The 18,607-nt window shown below is 48.1% G+C and overlaps 1 protein-coding gene and 1 long non-coding RNA gene across 2 annotated transcripts; one reads left to right on the forward strand and one right to left on the reverse strand.

Annotated features, from left to right (window-relative positions):
* Nucleotides 1–2,302: 2,302 nt before the first annotated feature.
* Nucleotides 2,303–10,378, reverse strand: LOC141573143 (uncharacterized). Its single transcript, XR_012498750.1, has 2 exons — nt 10,119–10,378; nt 2,303–8,032 (listed from the first exon to the last, which is right to left on the reverse strand). It is a non-coding gene; the product is annotated as an uncharacterized LOC141573143 (long non-coding RNA).
* A 75-nt stretch (nt 10,379–10,453) lies between these two features.
* On the forward strand, nt 10,454–16,535 carry CXXC1 (CXXC finger protein 1). Its single transcript, XM_019721732.2, has 15 exons — nt 10,454–11,145; nt 11,993–12,111; nt 12,213–12,313; nt 12,599–12,834; nt 12,926–13,105; nt 13,516–13,539; nt 13,617–13,862; nt 14,028–14,135; nt 14,273–14,457; nt 14,756–14,963; nt 15,039–15,149; nt 15,280–15,329; nt 15,476–15,572; nt 15,886–16,038; nt 16,117–16,535. Exons 1-15 carry the CDS (start codon nt 11,143–11,145, stop codon nt 16,261–16,263), a joined length of 1,968 nt encoding a protein of 655 aa, XP_019577291.1. The 5' UTR covers nt 10,454–11,142; the 3' UTR covers nt 16,264–16,535.
* Nucleotides 16,536–18,607: the final 2,072 nt, after the last annotated feature.

The raw sequence follows: 18,607 nt of genomic DNA on the forward strand, positions 1-18,607 counted from the left end.
AGCTCCCTAGCATTTTCAAAAAGCCCAGGTTCCTTACCATGACGTACTTGTCCAGTTCACCATTGTTCTGGCTTCTGCTTCAACAACCAACCCCTCTTGCCTGGCAGTTGATCCCACAGCAACATAGCTGTTTGTGGTGGCTGCCACTTCTGTGCGTGCCAACCCCACCCTGCAAAAACATGCATGCTGTGACACCTCTCTGCCTTTGTTCATGCTGTTCTCCCGTCTAGAATGTCCTTCAGCTCACAAACCCTTTTTTATCCTCTCTGAATAATTCCGAATCATCGTTCAAAATTTAGCTTAATAATTCCCTTTGCAGGCAATTTCCTTCCAGACGTTTCTAAAATTTGCATTCCTCTATTATTTAATGGTATTTTTAAAATTACTGAAATTGTTTGATTTTGTGCCATCTCTCCAACTACATCGTGAGTTGTAGTATTCACAAAAATCTATTTCCTGAGAGTCTCCACCTTTCCATCCGAACGGGAGAGCGAGCGAGCAACGGAAGTTGGGGCGTGACCAATGATGCAGCGAAGACTGCGCACACTCAGGAATTCTACCCCAATCGGAAGTCGGAAGTCGTGGCGTCTTCGGTTACCACGGTGACGAGCCCACTTCCGTTCTCCTACCTCTCGGGTATCCCTTGTGAGCGCCGGGCACAAAAATATAAAACCAGCCGTTTGAGATCGTCCCGCGGGAGGTGAACGGCCCCGCTCCCAACGTGGTGATCATTCGCGCAAAACGCAGGAATTGCGGAGACCCTGAGATTTCTCCAGCTATCCCCACCCCCAGGCCCAACCCCGCCAAACTGGACCGCAGTCAGGACTCCAGTTAAGAGTGAAATGTGCTCTGGTGCATAGTAAGGAGATTTGACAGATGAGTTCACCACTTACCCTACCTCCAAGAAATATCCTCCACCAGTCAGTTTTAATGTATAACTTATGTCTCTGGAAAATCAGCTTTTGGGGTTTTGAAGGCCCTTCAGTCTCCCAGACACCTGGGAGGGCTGTCTCCTTGTGATAGGGCATGAGTGTCCCAGAAAAGACACATGGCTGGGAGGCAGTTCTGGGCTCTGAGCTGGCAGATAACCAGCCTGAGATGGGGAACTGGTACCCTAGCTCTTGGAAGGGTCTGTGGAATGTGATGAAGTTGTGGGTGTCATGCCTGTCTCAGCCCTCTCAGTCTTCTAGGGCTGCTTTATGTGATCAGTTTAACCCTGAGAGCTGTTTGGCCCAACTAACCCTGGAGACCTGGAAATTGGAGAAAGGATGGATGACTGTTGTTAGGAAGGAGACCAACGGGATGCTGTTTGCCATAGAATGTTGATAGGTTCTGCATAGAGCTGAATACTGTTGGTATAAGCACCCGAATTCCTTTGTTTCTGTCTAGCCAGTACAGTGCTCCAGAAACCTCGCCGTCTGTACTTATGTAATTACAGAGATAGTAATTTAGCCCCAGCAATGTGTACACATGATGGAACACTCATGTGGTCACAATTATCCCATATTGGTGGCAATGTAAAATGATGCAGCCACTTTGGAAAACAGCCTTCCACTTCATCAAGTAATTAAACAGAGTTATCATGTGATCCAGCAATTCCATTCTTAAGTATATAACCAAGAGTGTTGAAAACATATGTCTATGCAAAAACTTGTATTCAAATCTTCATATCAACGTTATTCATAATTGTCGAGAAAGTGGAAATGTCCCAAATGTCCACTAGTGAATGAATGGATAAATAAAATGTGGTATATCCAAATGATGATTTGGTCATCTAAAGGAATGAAGTAATAATACATACTACCACATAAATGAACCTTGAAACTATGCTAACAAGCCAGTCACAAAAGACTACATGTTGTGATTCTATTAATATTAAATGTCCAGCCGAAGCAAATCTATAGAAACAAAAAGTAGATTTGTGATTACCCTGGGCTGGGGAGGTTGAGGGGAATTGAGGAGTGATTGCTAATGGGTAGAATTTCTCTCTTGAGGTGATGAAAATGTTCTAAAGTTGATTATGGTAATCTTTGCACAACTGTGAGTATACTAAAAAATCATTGAATTGTGAACTGCAAATGGGTGAATTTTATGACATGTGAATTATATTTCTATAAAGTTGTTTTAAAAAAACAATGAGGGAAATAAAATACACTGCTGGTGAAATTGGTACAGACACTTTGGAAAAGTTTGGGAGTTCAAAAAGTTAAACCTACTCTTACCACATCACCCTGCAACCCCACTTAGATATTTACTCAAGAAAAATGAAAGTTTATGTTCACAGAAAAAAAATTTTAAGCAATTATTTATAGTACTTTTATTCATAACCCAAACTGAAAACAACCTAAATGTCTTTCAACAGATAGATAAAATAAGGGACATTCATACAAAGAACACGACCACAATTAAAAAGAAGGCGCTATGGATACATGCAATAACTTGGATAAATTTCAAAAGCATTAATCCAAGTAAAAAATACCTATGTAAAGGGTTACTTTTATATGACATTTTGGATAAGGCAAAATTTTAGGACCAGAAAACAAATCAGTGGATTCCAGGTGCATAAATTACAGTTGTATTTAGACCTTGACTTTTCCAAGAGGAAAGACGTACTGGATTTAATTTGCCTTCCAGGCAGAACCCGTAAAATTCCAGCTGGAGTGGCCAGATTGGAGGAGAGAATCGCGCAGACTCAGCTTTTCAGGGCCAAGAGGAAGTAGCTAGTTTCGGCGTCATCGGTCCCCATGGTGATGCTGCCCACTTCCGGCAGAAGGCAACACACTCGAACCATCTTCCTCAGGGACTGGGAAGCCCATGGTGATCAGAGCGCTGCGCCTTGAAGCAGTCCTCACCTGTCGCTGCGATTTGTGGGATCCTACCTATGCGGTGGTGGCTGCGAGTACCAGAGACCTCTAAAATATAAAGACAACTTTCTGGTTTTGTGGGGCAAGAGGAGGTGAAAGGCCTCATGCTCCTTACTTGGCAACAGTGGTAAGGGTAGCAATTAAGGGGTTGGAAGGGAGGGGAGGTGGAAGTGGGAGGAGGAAGAGGAAAGAAGGGCCTTAATGACCTGGGCCCTAGACTCTAGAAATTTGTCGAGCTGCCCCCATTCCTAGGCCCAGCCTAGCCCAACTCTACCTGCAGTCAGGGCTCATGTTAAGAGGAAAGGGTGACATTCCATCTTTGTGGATTGGAAGACTAAATATTGTTACCATGGCATTACTCCCCCAATTTGATCTACAGATTCAACACAACCCCTATCAAAATCCCAACTAACTTCTTGGCAAAATTAGACAATTTGATGATAAAATTTGTATAAAATTTAAGGACCTCAGTGTAGCCAAAACAATATTTAAAAACAAAGTTGGAGGGCTCCTACTTCCTGACTTCAAAGCTTACTACAAAGCTACAGTAATCAAGACGTATAGATATGTAGTACTGGCATCAGACAGATTTGGAATAGAATTGAAACTCCAGAAATGAACTCTCGTATTTATTGTCAATTGATTTGTGACAGGAGTGCCAAAACTATTCACTGGGGAAAGAATAGTCAACAAATAGTGCTGGGATAACTGGATACTTATATGCATAAAAATGAAGTTGGACCCCTACTTCATACCATACAGAAAACTCAGAATTGACCTTTTAACTCAGAATGAACCAAAGACCTAAATGTAAGTGCTTAAGCTGTAAAAGTCTTAGAAGAAAACATAGATGTGAATCTTTGTGAGCTTGGATTTGGCAATGCTTTCTTAGCTATAACACTAAAAGCACAAGGGACAAAAGAAAAAATACATAGACTGGACATCTTTAAAATTTAAAACTTTGTATGTCAAAGAAACCATCAAGAAAGTAAAAAGATGATCTACAGAATGGGAGAAAATGTTTGCAAATCTTATACCTGATAAGGGACATGTATCCAGAATATTTTTAGAACTATTACAAGTAAGTAACAACAAATAACACATGAAAAAAATAGGCAAACAATCTGGATATTTCTCCAAAGAAGATATAAAAATGGCCAATAAGCACATGGAAAGATGTTCGAAATCATCAGGGAAACGCAAATCAAAACCACAATGAGATACCACTTCACACCCATTAGTGTGGCTGTAATACAAAAGACAGATAACAAATGTTGAGGAAGATGTGGAAAAATTAGAACCCTCATACACTGCTGGTGGGGATGTAAAATGGCACAGTCACTTTGGAAAACTGTGGCAATTTCTTCAAAGTTACACATAGGGTTACCATATAACCCAGCAATTCCACTCTCACTTATATACAAGTACTCAACAGAAGTAAGATATATGTCTATCCTTATGTGAGTGATGAGCTATGTGCACCCCTCTTATGCTGCAGGCGAAGGGCTCCATTCCTGGCGGGATATAATAGTGAGGTTGGCTAGGTGCTGTATTTAATCAGAACAAAGGAGTCGGAAACACGGAAATAGATTCCCACATAAGATAGTAAGGGTTCCACTAGCCGTGGGGGACCAATGCCCACTGCTGAAACTGATCTTGCTTTGTCTCTTCTCTGTGTGAGTGCAGCATTGTTCCAACCAGTGCCTCTGGAAGTAATGTCTTTCTTGGCAACTCCAACACCCACTATAGAATGTGTTGACATCCTGAGACTGCTACTCCCGGTGACAGGCATTGTCATGCTATTTGCTATCCTTCATGTGGTGGGACTGCTCCCCTGGAGGTAGTAACAGATATCATTTCCTCAACATCAGCAAACCATAGGATTCAAGGTGGTATTTACAGACCAGATTTATGAGGGATAGAAATGGACCAACTTAGGGGCTGGACAAGAAGTTGGTTTCCAGGGCTTGTGTGGCAACCAGCAGTAAGAGGAAAAGTCTACCACAAAACCGGAGGAGCAGGCCTTTTTGTTTTTAGAGGAAGTAAGTGGAAACTACCGTGATCTGAGTTTGGAAGTCTGTCTCATATTTCTGTATTTTGCATTTAGTATAACATTTACATAAGCCATAAAAAGAGTGTTAATTGTTATGCATCTTCAGTAGTCATAAACAGCTGGACTATATAGGAAAACCCAAAGAACAGGTATAACTATTATTATGACTGATATTACTAGCAGACAGGTAAAGACAAAATGGTTTCTGAGTTCAACATCAATTTGTAGGTATACCAGCCTTGTGGATTTCTTGGAGTAGCTGTCTACCTCTGATGTCAGCAGCTTCTCATCTGCTGCTGAGTCTTTGATGTCTATTACAGGTGGAGGTGAGTGTTGGAGACAGAGGTAGATGTCCATTTGTAGTTAGGACCTGATAAGTTCCCTTCCAACAGAGTTGGAAAGTGTCTTTTATTTGATGTCTTTTCCAGTAAACAATATCTCCAGGTGCCAGTCAATGATATTCAAAGTCTTTGTCTCTTGGGAGCTCACTGTGAAAGGAGGCAGATACCAACTTGGCATTTTATTGAAGTTATTTTATTAACATTTGGCAATAGTGTGAGATGTCTCCTTTTAATAATGTCAGCTTGTAAGTTCCTTCGTCTAATTTAAGACCAACTTAAATGCACGATGATGCATGAGGGAATACAAAAACTGAAAAATGGGGTTAGCCAGGGAGCCTGAAAGAACCAAGCAATTGTGCTGGGTTTCCCATAGCCCCAACTATTCATTTAATTTACACCCATTGTTTACCCATACAATATACTGTAGAAGTTTTTTTATCACTTATTTTAGAATAGTTCCTATGCAGTTTAACATAAAAGACAACTCTTTTGAGGTGTTCCAGGGGCCTTTCTAGAACACAGCAAAGTTATTCCTACCTATATTGAGATTTTAACCCTTAAAACCTCAATTTCTAATGAAAACTAAGAAGTAAGCAATTAGCATTCTTTCATTTGGCAAATTGATGAAAACATTTTATAACCTCTAAAAACATATTTCATAGACATCAAAAGTCAGTTAGCTATTAACGTGGACTTATTTTTGTAAACACGGGTAAAATATATTACATTTAATATCAATAACTTCTACTTGAACAAATGCACTTAAACTAACTTTTATCTACTAAAGATTAATCTTAGATCTTGAAAAGCCTTTGAGTTAGTTTCTATATATCTGAGAATTTTAGCATATCCAATCCTTAGAAGCACTTGTCTTTCAATTAATTTTAACAATACCATCCAGAGGTATAAAATTATCTCACATTTACAAAATACATATGTAGACACACATAGATAGACACAGAGACCTTTTAGCCATGAGAAAAACTCACTAGTTTATAAGAGACCAGTTGGATTCAGATTTTGTTTTGGAGGCATTTACAATTTATATCTGTCCTTGACAAGTCAAGTTCCAAATGACCTTTCCCCTTTTAACATAAGGACAGCCACTTTTAATACCTCAAAGAATTGGGTCGACACGTAAATCACATCATAGGGTGATCCATTTATCCAAATCCTCTTTTTAAAGTTTCAATAAACTGTCTAAATATATGTTTTCCATTCAGTCTGCTTAATTTTATAGCTGCCTTTTCTAATTGTGTGCACAAAGATTAATTTAAAAGTATCAAAGGATCCTTGTCTTAGCCATCTTAGTATTAATGGGAGGCTGACTCTCCTTGGGCTTGTCAACCTCAGAGACACAATCTCCCACATCAATTTTAGTTCTTCCCTTAAGATCTGTAAAATCTGAACAAAATTCTAGGGAGAACTAGCCTTTACGTGCCTATCTCCAAACAAGCCAAATGTGGTAAATATCCCTATAGGACTCCTTCATGCCCTAAAGGAAATTCAGGCAACCCCCCAAAGATTCTTAGTCACCCAAGAATACCAGAGCAAAAGCCAGTGAAAGCTTACTGGACGTAACCAGAACTGTGGCACTTTCCCAGGCACACACCCCTTTCTTGGGTGAATCCACTCCAGAGTGCCCTGCCATTCTCCCCGTGGCTCCCACCAGTTTCTCTGGGATATGCTGTATTACCACAGTGGACTGCTCGTGGCATCTATCTCTGCTACTCCGAAACAACTATCATCACCCCATTTGCCATGGCCTGCATGGCCAGGAGGGCTCGGCCTGAGGGGGAAGGGCGAGGAGACACGGAGACAGGAAAGCTGGGATCGGGAGGTCCACCACCCACGGATGGCGGAGCAGTGGCACAGTCTTTGTTTCACACACGGTTTATATACAGTCTTAGAACAATTGTCTATACAAGCAAGTATTAGCAGAACAAGCAGGTATCAGTAGAACATTCTGTTTTGTGAATTGGCAAGTTTGTGTGTCTGTGGCTGCATTAGTGTTATCTTGTACTTTCTGGGAAGATGTTGAGGCGAGGCTTCCCATGGGAGTGACCTTGAGGCTGCAAGGCCCTTGTCAGCTTACAGCCTGCTCCCTACACCCATTGGCTATTCAGGTTAGGGAAGAAAATGTCCTTTCTTTTTTGGAGCTAAAGAGAGTTCAGTCTTGGGTGGCTGGTTGGCGCAGTTGGTTAGAGTGTGGTACTGTAACACCAAGGTCGGCGGTTGGAGTCCCACATGGGCCAGTGAGCTGTGCCCTCCACAACTAGATTGAAAACAACGACTTGACTTTGAGCTGAGCTGCACACAACTAGATTGAAAAACAACGACTTGACATGGAGCTGATGGGTCCTGGAAAAACACACTGTTCCCCAATATTCCCCAATTTAAAAAAAAAAAAGTTCAATCTCTCATTTAACCAGCAAAGATTCTGTTCAGACTCTCAGTAAGTAATCCAATTAAAAGGCTAAAATTAAAAGCAGCCCCCCATTATTTCTTTTTTCCCTGGGCTGTCTTGACCTTTATCAACTTCAAAGATTTTCAAAGAACAACTCAAATTAAGTCAGGATCCACTACCGAAAGCAAGGAGGCCCAGGATTCCAAGAGAAAACTCAATCAAGTTCACCGGAGGTGAAGAGGGGAGCCAGTGGGCCTTTGCTTGTACCTCGCACTGGGCCTGAGTCAACAGGGTGGTCCTGGGGACCACCTTCTTCAAAATCCTGCCGACTGCTCCAAGTAGCTGTCAACGTGAGAAACATCCAAACCTGTAAAGAATTTTTATAAGAATTTATTTAAGCCAAACTGATAATTGCCAGGAAGCAAAATCTCTAATGCTTTGGAGAGTAACAGTTTTGGTTTCTTTTATGCATTTGAATTAAAGAGGCAACATAAGGAAGATTACATGAAGGCAGGAAAAAGCAAGTTGGGGGTAGGATTACAGGATAGTTAAGATTATATGCTCTCTTGAGGGTGGCTAAGCTTATTTCAAAGATGTGTTAACCTAGATGTACAAAAACCATGGACAGGGCTTGCTTAAGACAAATCTTTTACTAAAGAAGTTATATGACTGGGGTGTGACTACCCACCAGGACCTGCTCAGTTAGGAATTTGTGATCAGATCTCCCTGTGGGATTACTTTAAGTGTGGGATAGATATAAGTTGTTTGTCAGCTTGCAGGATAGTGCCGGTACAGTTGACTTCCCTTGGGAATCATTCTCTTCCCACAGCTAGCCGCGGGGGATTCAGAGCCCAGTGGTTAATTTTTAAGCTCATTCCTGCTAACTCACAAGCTCATTCCTGTTAACTCTTTACCTGTCTCATCATGGAAATTGGTTTGTTTGGCATCTCGGACAGTGGCCACGGTTTGCACCTCCTCGATCAACTTCTGTTTCTCATCATCATCAAACTGCATGTACCATTTGGCCGGGCATGTCTTGCCTGCCCTGTTCTGGATGAGGATGAAGCAGATTGTGGCCACCCGGATTCAGAACCCAGCTGCCCTGATCCTGAGGTGACTGAGCGACTCCCAATACATCTATCATTTTAATATTACGTGTGATGAAATGAGCAGCATGAAGCACTACTGCATACCACAGTGGAAGGGTTGTTTTGAGGAAAAGTACTTCTGTGATGGTTTGAGTTGTGAGCTGAACTAACCACCTTTTTTCATGGAACACCATTTTTATCTGAAAGAACAAGTTATTTAGACTTGTTATTTTGGCAGATATTTAAAAAAATATGAACCAAGTGAGACCGTCACTTCATATAAAACAATTGATGGTATTTGTTGCCAATGATAAAATTAGCACTTCCATACACACAATCATTGTAAACAATATGCACAACTGCCCAGATTCAGCTATGCATGGTCAAGTGGCAATAGCAGCACATTTGAGTCTCCCATCCCTACCCTGCTCTTATTTGCCACTGATAGCAAATAAGGTAGTAGCACAATTTCCCAGAGGTATGAATGGGAGGATAAAAGAAGAGCTAGGAAGGTTAATAATGTGCTTTGGATCTTAGAGCCAGTTGGGGTCTCTTATTACCTTTCCCAAAAAAGAGGTTGAATATTCTATCAAATTGGAGGTGCGCTTCCTGGAATTGGTACATTACTATGTATTTTATTATGAGCTTTACTGGAAGCTGAGTTTTGATTGCTCATTTATCTAGTTTCTCTGTTAAGAGTCCATTCCACTCAAATCAATAATCTAGAGTTCCAACGTAAATAAAAGGGAAGCAAATTAAACCAAAGCAGAAGGAAGTCATAGTAAAGATTAAAGTGGAAATTAATGAAATAGGGATGAGAAAAACAATGAAACAAAGAGTTAATCCTTGGAAAATACTAAAAACCTCTTTTAAGAGGAGAAGGTCACAGAACCTACGTAGTGGCCCCTGTGTCTATGCGTCTGTGACAGTGTGGAGAGGACGATGAGGAAAAATGTTAGGAAAGGTGGGGATAAAAAATCGGACCTCCTAAGCCACCAGCAGCAGAATCCTCAGTAGCAAATAAGTTGCTACTACCTCCAGAGCCAAGAAATCCAGAAAAACTGTCAGCAAATGGTGAAAAATCCCATCTTCTCCAGACTCTTCTCAATCCAAAATGAAGTCCTGACTTTGAATGTGGACATTTACTATGAGGGCGATTCCCGCTCTAGTGTGTTTGGGGGGTGATGTTTGGAGGGAGAGGAGTATGGTTAAAGTGGGGCATATGTAAGGACGCAGACACGTTGTATTTCATTTAACCTTCACAGTCGCCCAGTTTAGAGCATTACTCTGAGGAGACGTCTAGCTCTGTGAGCTGCACAGATTTTCTTTATTGTACACGATTTAAATTTTAAAACGTTAATTTACCTTTATTGAAGCGACTGTTGGAGAGGTATGAAATGAGAACCAAAGTGGACACCATCAGGAACCAGGCAAATCTACATTCTGACGGTGGTGGCGTGAGGGGAGGATTTGGTGAAGCCGTTTGTCTCTGATTTCAAAATGTTTCGGTCCGGCTACTTCTCACCAAAGATGGTCAGGCCACCATCGTTTATGGCCTTCCATTTTACTCGGGACCAATTCTGCGTGGTGAGAGTGCTCTTGCAAAGGGCCAGCGGCCGAACCGTGCAAGGGCTGGTTAAGGAACTGCAAGGAATGAGAGCAGGAAAGAGTGGCGGGAAGTGACGTGCAAAACCTAATAGTGGGATTGCTTTCCTTCGCAGCGCAAGACATTGTGCCGGAGCCCCATTAACACATGCGGAAGGGAAAAGTGATTAAATGGCGAAATGAGTGCGACTGGCTCCAGGTAGTGTTATTAAGAGCGGCCGCTTTCCCTGTGAACTTCTCTGCAGTAGAAGGTACAGGCGTACGGAATCGACCTTCAAGATAGCGGCGCCCCGTGGAGGCCACGAATAGGTCGCTGCCATGTGCTGCCTGGGAACGTACGGACTCGGCCATCTTACGGAATCACATTCCAAGATGATGGCGTCTGCATAGAAGTCGCTCAGTAGGCGCGGCCATATTGCCTCCAACTTTGAGACCGTACGAGCGGTCACCGTACGGACTCGCCCAACAAGGTGGCGGCGCCCACAAATAAGCGCGCTCAGGCACGGCCATGTTTCCTGCGAAATGTATGGACTCGGCCGCCAAACGGCCTCGGTAGTCAAAATGGCGGCGCCTGGGAGACAGTCGGGGCTCTAGGCTGGCGACCACTTGTTTGTTTATGGAGTCGATGCGCTGGGCCTGCGCAATAGGAGTACGGTGCCCGGGAGGCACGATCAGAAGCGGAAGTAGTTGTGGGCACCTTTGCAACCGCCGCGGACACCGTAGGGTGGTGTAGGTTCGCGCGTCGCTGGCGGGGACCGCGAAGGAGTGCGCGGAGAGTCGAGAGATGGTGAGTACGGGGTCCCGGGAGAGGGTTGGCGGTAGAGGTTGGTGCGTTTGGTAATGGTGGGGTCCTTCGGCAGACGCGTGGGGGGTCTGTGGTGAACCGTAACTGGAGTCTGGGCAGAATTGAGGGGACCTGTGGAGAGCCTTAACGGGGTTCTGTGGGAGGAATGACGAGAGTCGGTGGTCTGATTGTTTTTCTGATACGTGAGCCGTGTGGGAATTTTGTGATGAGCCATTGTGGGTGCCCGTAATAGAAGTTTAGTCAGGATCTCTGATGGTAGTTCCTTGGGAGTCCGAATGGGGGATTCTTTGGGCAGAGTGGTAAGGAGTTTGCGATGAGCCACGTTAGATAGTCTGTAGTGCACCGTGGTGACTCTGTATCAAGGGGTCCATGGGGAACCATGACGGGGGCGAGGGTGTCTGTGGGGTTAATAACGCGGGCTGTGTGGGGAACTGTGATGGGAAGTCTGTAGCTAAATTACGTGATGTTTGTGAGAACTCGTTGTGGGCCGGGTCTGTGAGGAGCCACAATGGGGACAATATGTGGTGAGCGGTAGGGTGTTCGTAACGAGCTTTTATGAAAGTGTGGCTAGAATGTTGGAGTGTCAGTGAGGTAAATATGGGAGGTCTGGGGCAGAATAATGGGGGTTTATAAGCAGAGTAATGGGGTGTCAGCGGTGACTGATGGGTGGGTCTGTGGGGACCATGACGGAGGAATTTATGAGGCGCCATGACGGGAATTCTATTGGCAGAGTGTTGGGGTCTATGGTGAGCAATGGTGGAATTATAATGGAGGGAGAAGATGCTATGATGGGGGTTCTCTAAGAAGCCATAATTGGGGGATCCCACAGGAGGGGGATGGTTCAGACCCAGAGCCTCCAGATGCTGGAGAGGACAGCAAGTCGGAGAATGGGGAGAATGCACCCATCTACTGCATCTGCCGCAAACCAGACATCAACTGCTTCATGATGTGAGCCAGGGAAAGGTGGGCGGGGCTGACAGCTGGCAAGGTTGGGTGAGGCCGATGGGTCCCGCCCCTCACATCTGCACCACTCGCCTCATCCTCTGCAGCGGGTGTGACAACTGCAATGAGTGGTTCCATGGGGACTGCATCCGGATCACTGAGAAGATGGCCAAGGCCATCCGGGAATGGTACTGTCGGGAGTGCCGAGGTGAGGGGGGCGTGGAATGGCCTGGGTAAGCAGGTGGGGCTTTGAGGGAGGAGAAGGAGCCATAGTGGGAGACTGGGTCTCAGGGAATAGTGATACGTGTCTGTGGGCAGAGTGATTGTTCTGTAGTGAGCGATAATAGAGAGTCACACTGGAGTGGGCAGTTGTGCTCTGGAGTAGGGAGAGACCATTGGGTGGGACAGGAAAGAAGAGAAGAGGGAAAATGAGTTCTGGGACAACCCAAATCCCCCAATGTCAGCCCCCCCGGCCTCATCCTCTGTTCTACAGAGAAAGACCCCAAGCTGGAGATCCGCTATCGGCACAAGAAATCACGGGAACGGGACAGCAATGAGCGAGACGGCAGTGAGCCCCGGGATGAGGGTGGAGGGCGCAAGAGGCCTGCCCCGGATCCAGACCTGCAGCGCCGGGCGGGGTCAGGGACAGGGGTTGGGGCCTTGCTTGCTCGGGGCTCTGCTTCGCCCCACAAATCCTCTCCACAGCCCTTGGTGGCCACACCCAGCCAGGTGAGTGGCTGTGGTGGCAGGGATAAGTAAGGTGATCCCATCTCAGGCCCTACTTGGGTTCCTGACTTGTGTTCTGGGCCCCTTCCCTCAGCATCACCAGCAGCAGCAGCAGCAGATCAAACGGTCAGCCCGCATGTGTGGCGAGTGCGAGGCCTGCCGACGTACTGAAGACTGTGGCCACTGCGACTTCTGCCGGGACATGAAGAAGTTTGGGGGCCCCAACAAGATCCGGCAGAAGTGCCGGCTGCGTCAGTGCCAGCTTCGGGCCCGGGTGAGCATGGGCAGAGCTGGGCAGGGTCAGGTTAGGGGGCCAGTGTGTTCAGGAAGAGCTCATTGAGCCTAGGATGGGTGGGCTAGGTGGGGTGGGGCCTAACTGCATAGAGACAGGTGGAAAGGAGCCAGGCCTGTCCAGATGAATGGGGCTTGGCCAGGTGTGCTGGGCTAGCAGGGGAGCCCCCCAAACCCAGGAAGTCAGGGTAGGGCCAGATGTTTCTAGGTCGTCAGTCATGTCAGGGCAGGTGGAACAGGGCTCAGCATGTCCTAGTGATGAGGGGTAGGGGGGCAGGTGTGCCTGGGTAGGCAAGGTAGGGGCTGGTTGGTGGGGCCAGTTGTGGGAAAGGCTAGGGCAGGGCCACCCTCCATCCACCTGGGGCTGACCTGGGCCTTCTCCTGCCGGCACAGGAATCGTACAAGTACTTCCCTTCGGTGAGTCCAGCCCCCCAGGGCGGGGCGGGGCATGCGGGCAGGTTATTCAGGGCCAGTCCTGAGATTCTGCCCTGCAGCTCTCGCCAGTGACGCCCTCAGAGTCCCTGCCAAGGCCTCGCCGGCCACTGCCCACCCAGCAGCAGCCACAGCCATCACAGAAGCTGGGACGCATCCGTGAGGACGAGGGGGCAGTGGCGTCATCCGCAGTCAAGGAGCCACCTGAGGCTACGGCCACACCTGAGCCACTCTCAGATGAGGACCTACCACTGGACCCTGACCTCTACCAGGACTTCTGTGCGGGAGCCTTTGATGACCACGGCCTGGTGAGCAGGCAGAGCGACCCAGGGTGGAAGTGGGGAGGTTACAGAAGCAGAGTATCCATAATGAGGAGAGAGGAGGCAGAGGGTATGGAAGGCTGTTTGGGAACTGAGTAGGTGGTGGGGAAGTCATGAGTGGGGCAGGTGGGTCACTGTATGCTTCACTTGCAGCCCTGGATGAGTGACACAGAAGAGTCCCCATTCCTGGACCCTGCGCTGCGGAAGAGGGCAGTGAAAGTGAAGCATGTGAAGCGTCGGGAGAAGAAATCTGAGAAGAAGGTGATGGAGAGGGTGAAATGGATGTGGAAAGGCAGAGGGCAGGGGCTGAATGGGGCGAGAGCCAGAAAGGGGTGGAATGCAGGGAGAGACGGGGGTCTGGGCTGACTTCTACTGTCCTGACCTGCCTTGTCCCATAGAAGGAAGAGAGATACAAGCGGCATCGGCAAAAGCAGAAGCACAAGGACAAATGGAAACACCCAGAGCGTGCAGATGTCAAAGACCCTGCGTCACTCCCACAGTGCCTGGGACCTGGCTGTGTGCGCCCTGCCCAGCCCGGCTCCAAGTATTGCTCAGACGACTGTGGCATGAAGCTGGCAGCCAAGTGAGTCATTCTTGGAGGGTTCAAGGCAATAAGGGAGCATAGGGGAGGGCTTGACCAGATCCCTTTGTATGTCTGCCAGTCAGTTACCTGTCCACCATTCAGTCAACCACACACCTATCCATCCTCCATCCATCCACCATTCGGTCACTTATCTGCTCATCTATCTACCCTTCAGTCACCTATTTGCTTACCTTGCACCGTTTAGTCACCCATTCATTCTGCCATTGTTGGCTGACCCCAGTTGCTCATCTCTTGATTGCCACCTTCCCACTTGCACTTAACCCATTGCTCCCTGCAGCCGTATCTACGAGATCCTTCCCCAGCGTATCCAGCAGTGGCAGCAGAGCCCTTGCATTGCTGAGGAGCATGGCAAGAAGCTGCTCGAACGCATCCGCCGTGAGCAGCAGAGTGCCCGCACCCGCCTTCAGGAAATGGAGCGCCGATTCCATGAACTCGAGTCCATCATTGCACGTGCCAAGCAGCAGGCTGTGCGTGAGGATGAGGAGGTGAGCAAGCATGCACATGGCAGCGCAGGGCCCGGTACTTGTCCTGCTTGGCCTCATTCCTTCTATTCCATGCAGAGCAACGAGGGTGACAGTGATGACACGGACCTGCAGATCTTCTGTGTCTCCTGCGGGCACCCCATCAACCCGCGTGTTGCCTTGCGCCACATGGAGCGCTGCTATGCCAAGGTCAGGGTGTCAGCCTGAGAGGGGCATATGGTGCAGGAATATCACTGGGTCCGTGGGGGACAGATGTGTTGTCTTGGGAGGGCATGCAGCGCACATCCACAGTTCCCTCCATTTGTGTTCATCCTTCCAGTATGAGAGCCAGACGTCCTTTGGGTCCATGTACCCCACACGCATTGAAGGGTGAGTGTGGGTACTATGTAGGGTTAGGGCTGCAAAGTTAAAGCTGGGGTCAGAAGTGGAATGTTGTGGCAGGATATTGGCATGGGCAAGGATAAGTGAGACCTCTTCCTTCTCTCCCCCCACTACGCTCTCTTTCCAATACCCAGGGCCACACGACTCTTCTGTGATGTCTACAATCCTCAGAGCAAGACATACTGTAAGCGGCTCCAAGTGCTGTGCCCCGAGCACTCACGGGACCCCAAAGTAAGGTTTTCCCTCAACTCCCCCCATTCTGTCCCTCCTGCCTTTCTCACTGCCCCACTTCCTTTCCTTTTCCCACCTGACCACTTCCATAACTCACACTTTCCCTGCCTCTTGACCCTTCATTCATCTTCTTTTGTTCTGTCTCAGCTCTTTTTCCTCCCCTTTTCCCTGCCTCTTCATCCTCTGTTCCTCTCCTTTTCCATTCTTCACTCTCCCTTGAACTCTCCATTCCTTCACTCCTTGACCACTCCCCATTCTTATTTTCCTTCCTGACTTAGCACCCCTCATTCATCCCCACTCCGTCTCCCTGCAGGTGCCAGCTGACGAGGTATGCGGATGCCCCCTTGTACGTGACGTCTTTGAGCTCACAGGTGACTTCTGCCGCCTGCCCAAGCGCCAGTGCAACCGTCATTACTGCTGGGAGAAGTTGCGGCGTGCTGAGGTGGACCTGGAGCGTGTGCGCGTGGTAGGTTTTGATGCCGGATGTGGCCAGGGTGAGGTGGGTCTTCCAGAACTCCTTCTCATGGCTCTTCTCCCTTGGCAGTGGTACAAGCTGGACGAGCTGTTTGAGCAGGAGCGCAATGTACGCACAGCCATGACAAACCGGGCAGGATTACTGGCCTTGATGTTGCACCAAACAATCCAGCATGACCCACTCACTACCGATCTACGCTCCAGTGCTGACCGCTGAGCCTCACTGGCCCAGACGTCCTCACACCCTGCATTCCAGGCGGGAGAGCTTGCTGGAATCCTCCATTTGTAATGGTCCTTGAGTTTTTCTTTGTGCCCGCCCACCATTTGACTGCCCATCAGCCCTTACCAGAGGGTCTCAGAATTTCCTCCTGTCCTTGTCTTTCCCTTTTTCTCTCCATTTTTTGTTTCTGGGTGGGACTGTGGAAGCTGCTCACTCTTGCTCCCAGTCTCCCTGGTTTTGTTAATAAAATTTTGTGAAGAACCAAGAAAGAGAATCACTGATGGTCTCCAAACTTTACCCAGTTGCAACTGCATTCCCAAACCCCTGGGGTAGATGGGCCATGTCACACCTGTACTCATGACGGACTGCAGTGCATGTGTAGGCTGAGTATACAACTGGCATCCACTTGGTGCAGGTTCCCCCCTTGAGCTGTGGGGATATGACCTGCTGAGGAAAGAGCCCAGTGGCCCACCATTCACAGCCTCATTTTGAGACAGTACAGTCAGCACTCATTCAGTGTGTGGCTAATCGATTTACTACTGCTGTGTGAGTGTTAATATTCGTCAGACCAAAGGTGTATCCGATAAACCCAAGGCCCCCTCTTTCCCCACGAACCCCTCGTTGGGGACATGTATGCAGCAGGAGTCCACTGACTTTGTGACAGAAGCCACACCTCACTCAATCTGCTTGTCAGGTCCAGTGGGGCCCACAGCTTGGCCTTTCCAGGATGGACCTGCCCTCATCGGTTGCATGGACCTGGCCTTTTGTTTACCTGTAGTGTGGCACCGCCCCCTTCCCCAGTTCCTGGGGAAAGAGCTGGGGCCAGCTCAGTGTAACTTGTCTCTGCTATCCTGCAGCTGTTCAGTGGGGAGGAGAGAGCGGGATATAAGTCTTGGGGGAGGTGTTCGCAGGGACTGGGGCACCTGCACGACCTAGGCGAGAGGAGGGCTCCAGCACAAGACTAGGCTTCTCCGTGCCTCCTTCCCGGATACTCCTTGTGGAGACCTAGCGTGAGCTGGACGTGACTATCAAAGTATCAGTCTCACACATGTCTGTTCCACCTCCTGATCCCCACTCCGGTTCAAGCTGTTGTTTCTCAGTCTAGTTGTGTAGGACACAGCTCCCTGGCCCATGCTGGTATTAGGAGCTTTGCTCTCCCCCATGGCTGAGGCAGTCGGTCGCCAGTCGGTGGTGGGCGGCTCACGGCAGCTCTTGTAGGCTGCCGGCCATTCACGCTGGCTGCCGGCCACTGGCAGCGCACGGTAGCCCATGGCAACACAGCAGCCCAGGACGAGCTGTTGTTCACAATCTTAGCTGTAAAGATTACAGCTTAGCTGTACAGCCTTAGCTGTAAAGGGCACAGCTCACTGGCCCACGTGGGAGTTGAACCAGCGACCTAGGCGTTAGGAGCACAGCGCTCCAACCACCTGAACCACGGGGCTGCCCCATGTTTGTGTGTTTCTACAATGCTAGACTTTATTAGAGTTAAAGCCATGGATCTAGTCGTACCAACTGGGTTTACCACAGGCATTAACCGAGGCTTTGGCCAGAGGATAGCCTCCAATGGTCGAGGTAGAGCAGTTTCACACAAGAGGGTCACACAGGTTTGCAAGCAATAGGGTTAGGCAAGGTGAACAGAGTCTTATGAAAGAAGGGTGAGAGTCCGCTGTTCACCGAGTTGCTGGAGTGCATAGCGTTGGGTGTCAGGCTGGGCAGGCGAGGCCATCAGGAGGCAAGACTTCAAGCGCTCCGTCTGAGATTAGTGCAAACGTGGCTGTCAGTTGAGGCCTGAATGTTGAGCCCTCAGAGAGCTCTTTTTATTCTCAAGCCTGGGTGCGGTGCACCCATCTGCTGTCGGATAAAGCCTTCCAGATGGTCACACTCCACCCTGCGCCTGGATAGGGTGTTCTGGTTATCTGGTTAGGCCATTCACTGGGTATGCCTTTCACATGCTCTGGCATGACAGTCACTTTGTGACTGACATAACTATCAAAGTCATAATTAATGCTCTAAACATGACCACTTAGGTAAATAATTGCACGGCCAACCCCGACCCTCTACGCCCCCTCAGGTTGGGACCAGAGAGCGCAGGCGCAAATGAGGTGGGCGGAGCGGGGAGAACGCGCTGGTGGACTACGACAGAAGCGCACGCGCTGCGGACCTCGGATAGGGACACGAGCCCGCGGACCTCGGATAGAGACACGAGCCGTAGTTGGACTCAGCGCGCAAGCGCAGCACGTCCTGGCAAGGGGCGCGCGCAGCTGCGGGACCCAGCACGCAGGCGCGTGATCCTCCCTATTAAGGGCAAGCAAGAGGCGGTCATTAGCGCGCAGGCGTCTCG

This window comes from Rhinolophus sinicus, linkage group LG09 (assembly GCF_036562045.2).
Source record: "Rhinolophus sinicus isolate RSC01 linkage group LG09, ASM3656204v1, whole genome shotgun sequence".
NCBI lineage: Eukaryota > Metazoa > Chordata > Mammalia > Chiroptera > Rhinolophidae > Rhinolophus > Rhinolophus sinicus.

Coding starts and splice junctions, on each gene's coding strand:
- CXXC1 (XM_019721732.2), top strand. Junction 14,458..14,755: donor GGCATGAAGCTGGCAGCCAA/GTGAGTCATTCT, acceptor TGCTCCCTGCAG/CCGTATCTACGAGATCCTTC. Junction 14,964..15,038: donor CTGTGCGTGAGGATGAGGAG/GTGAGCAAGCAT, acceptor TATTCCATGCAG/AGCAACGAGGGTGACAGTGA.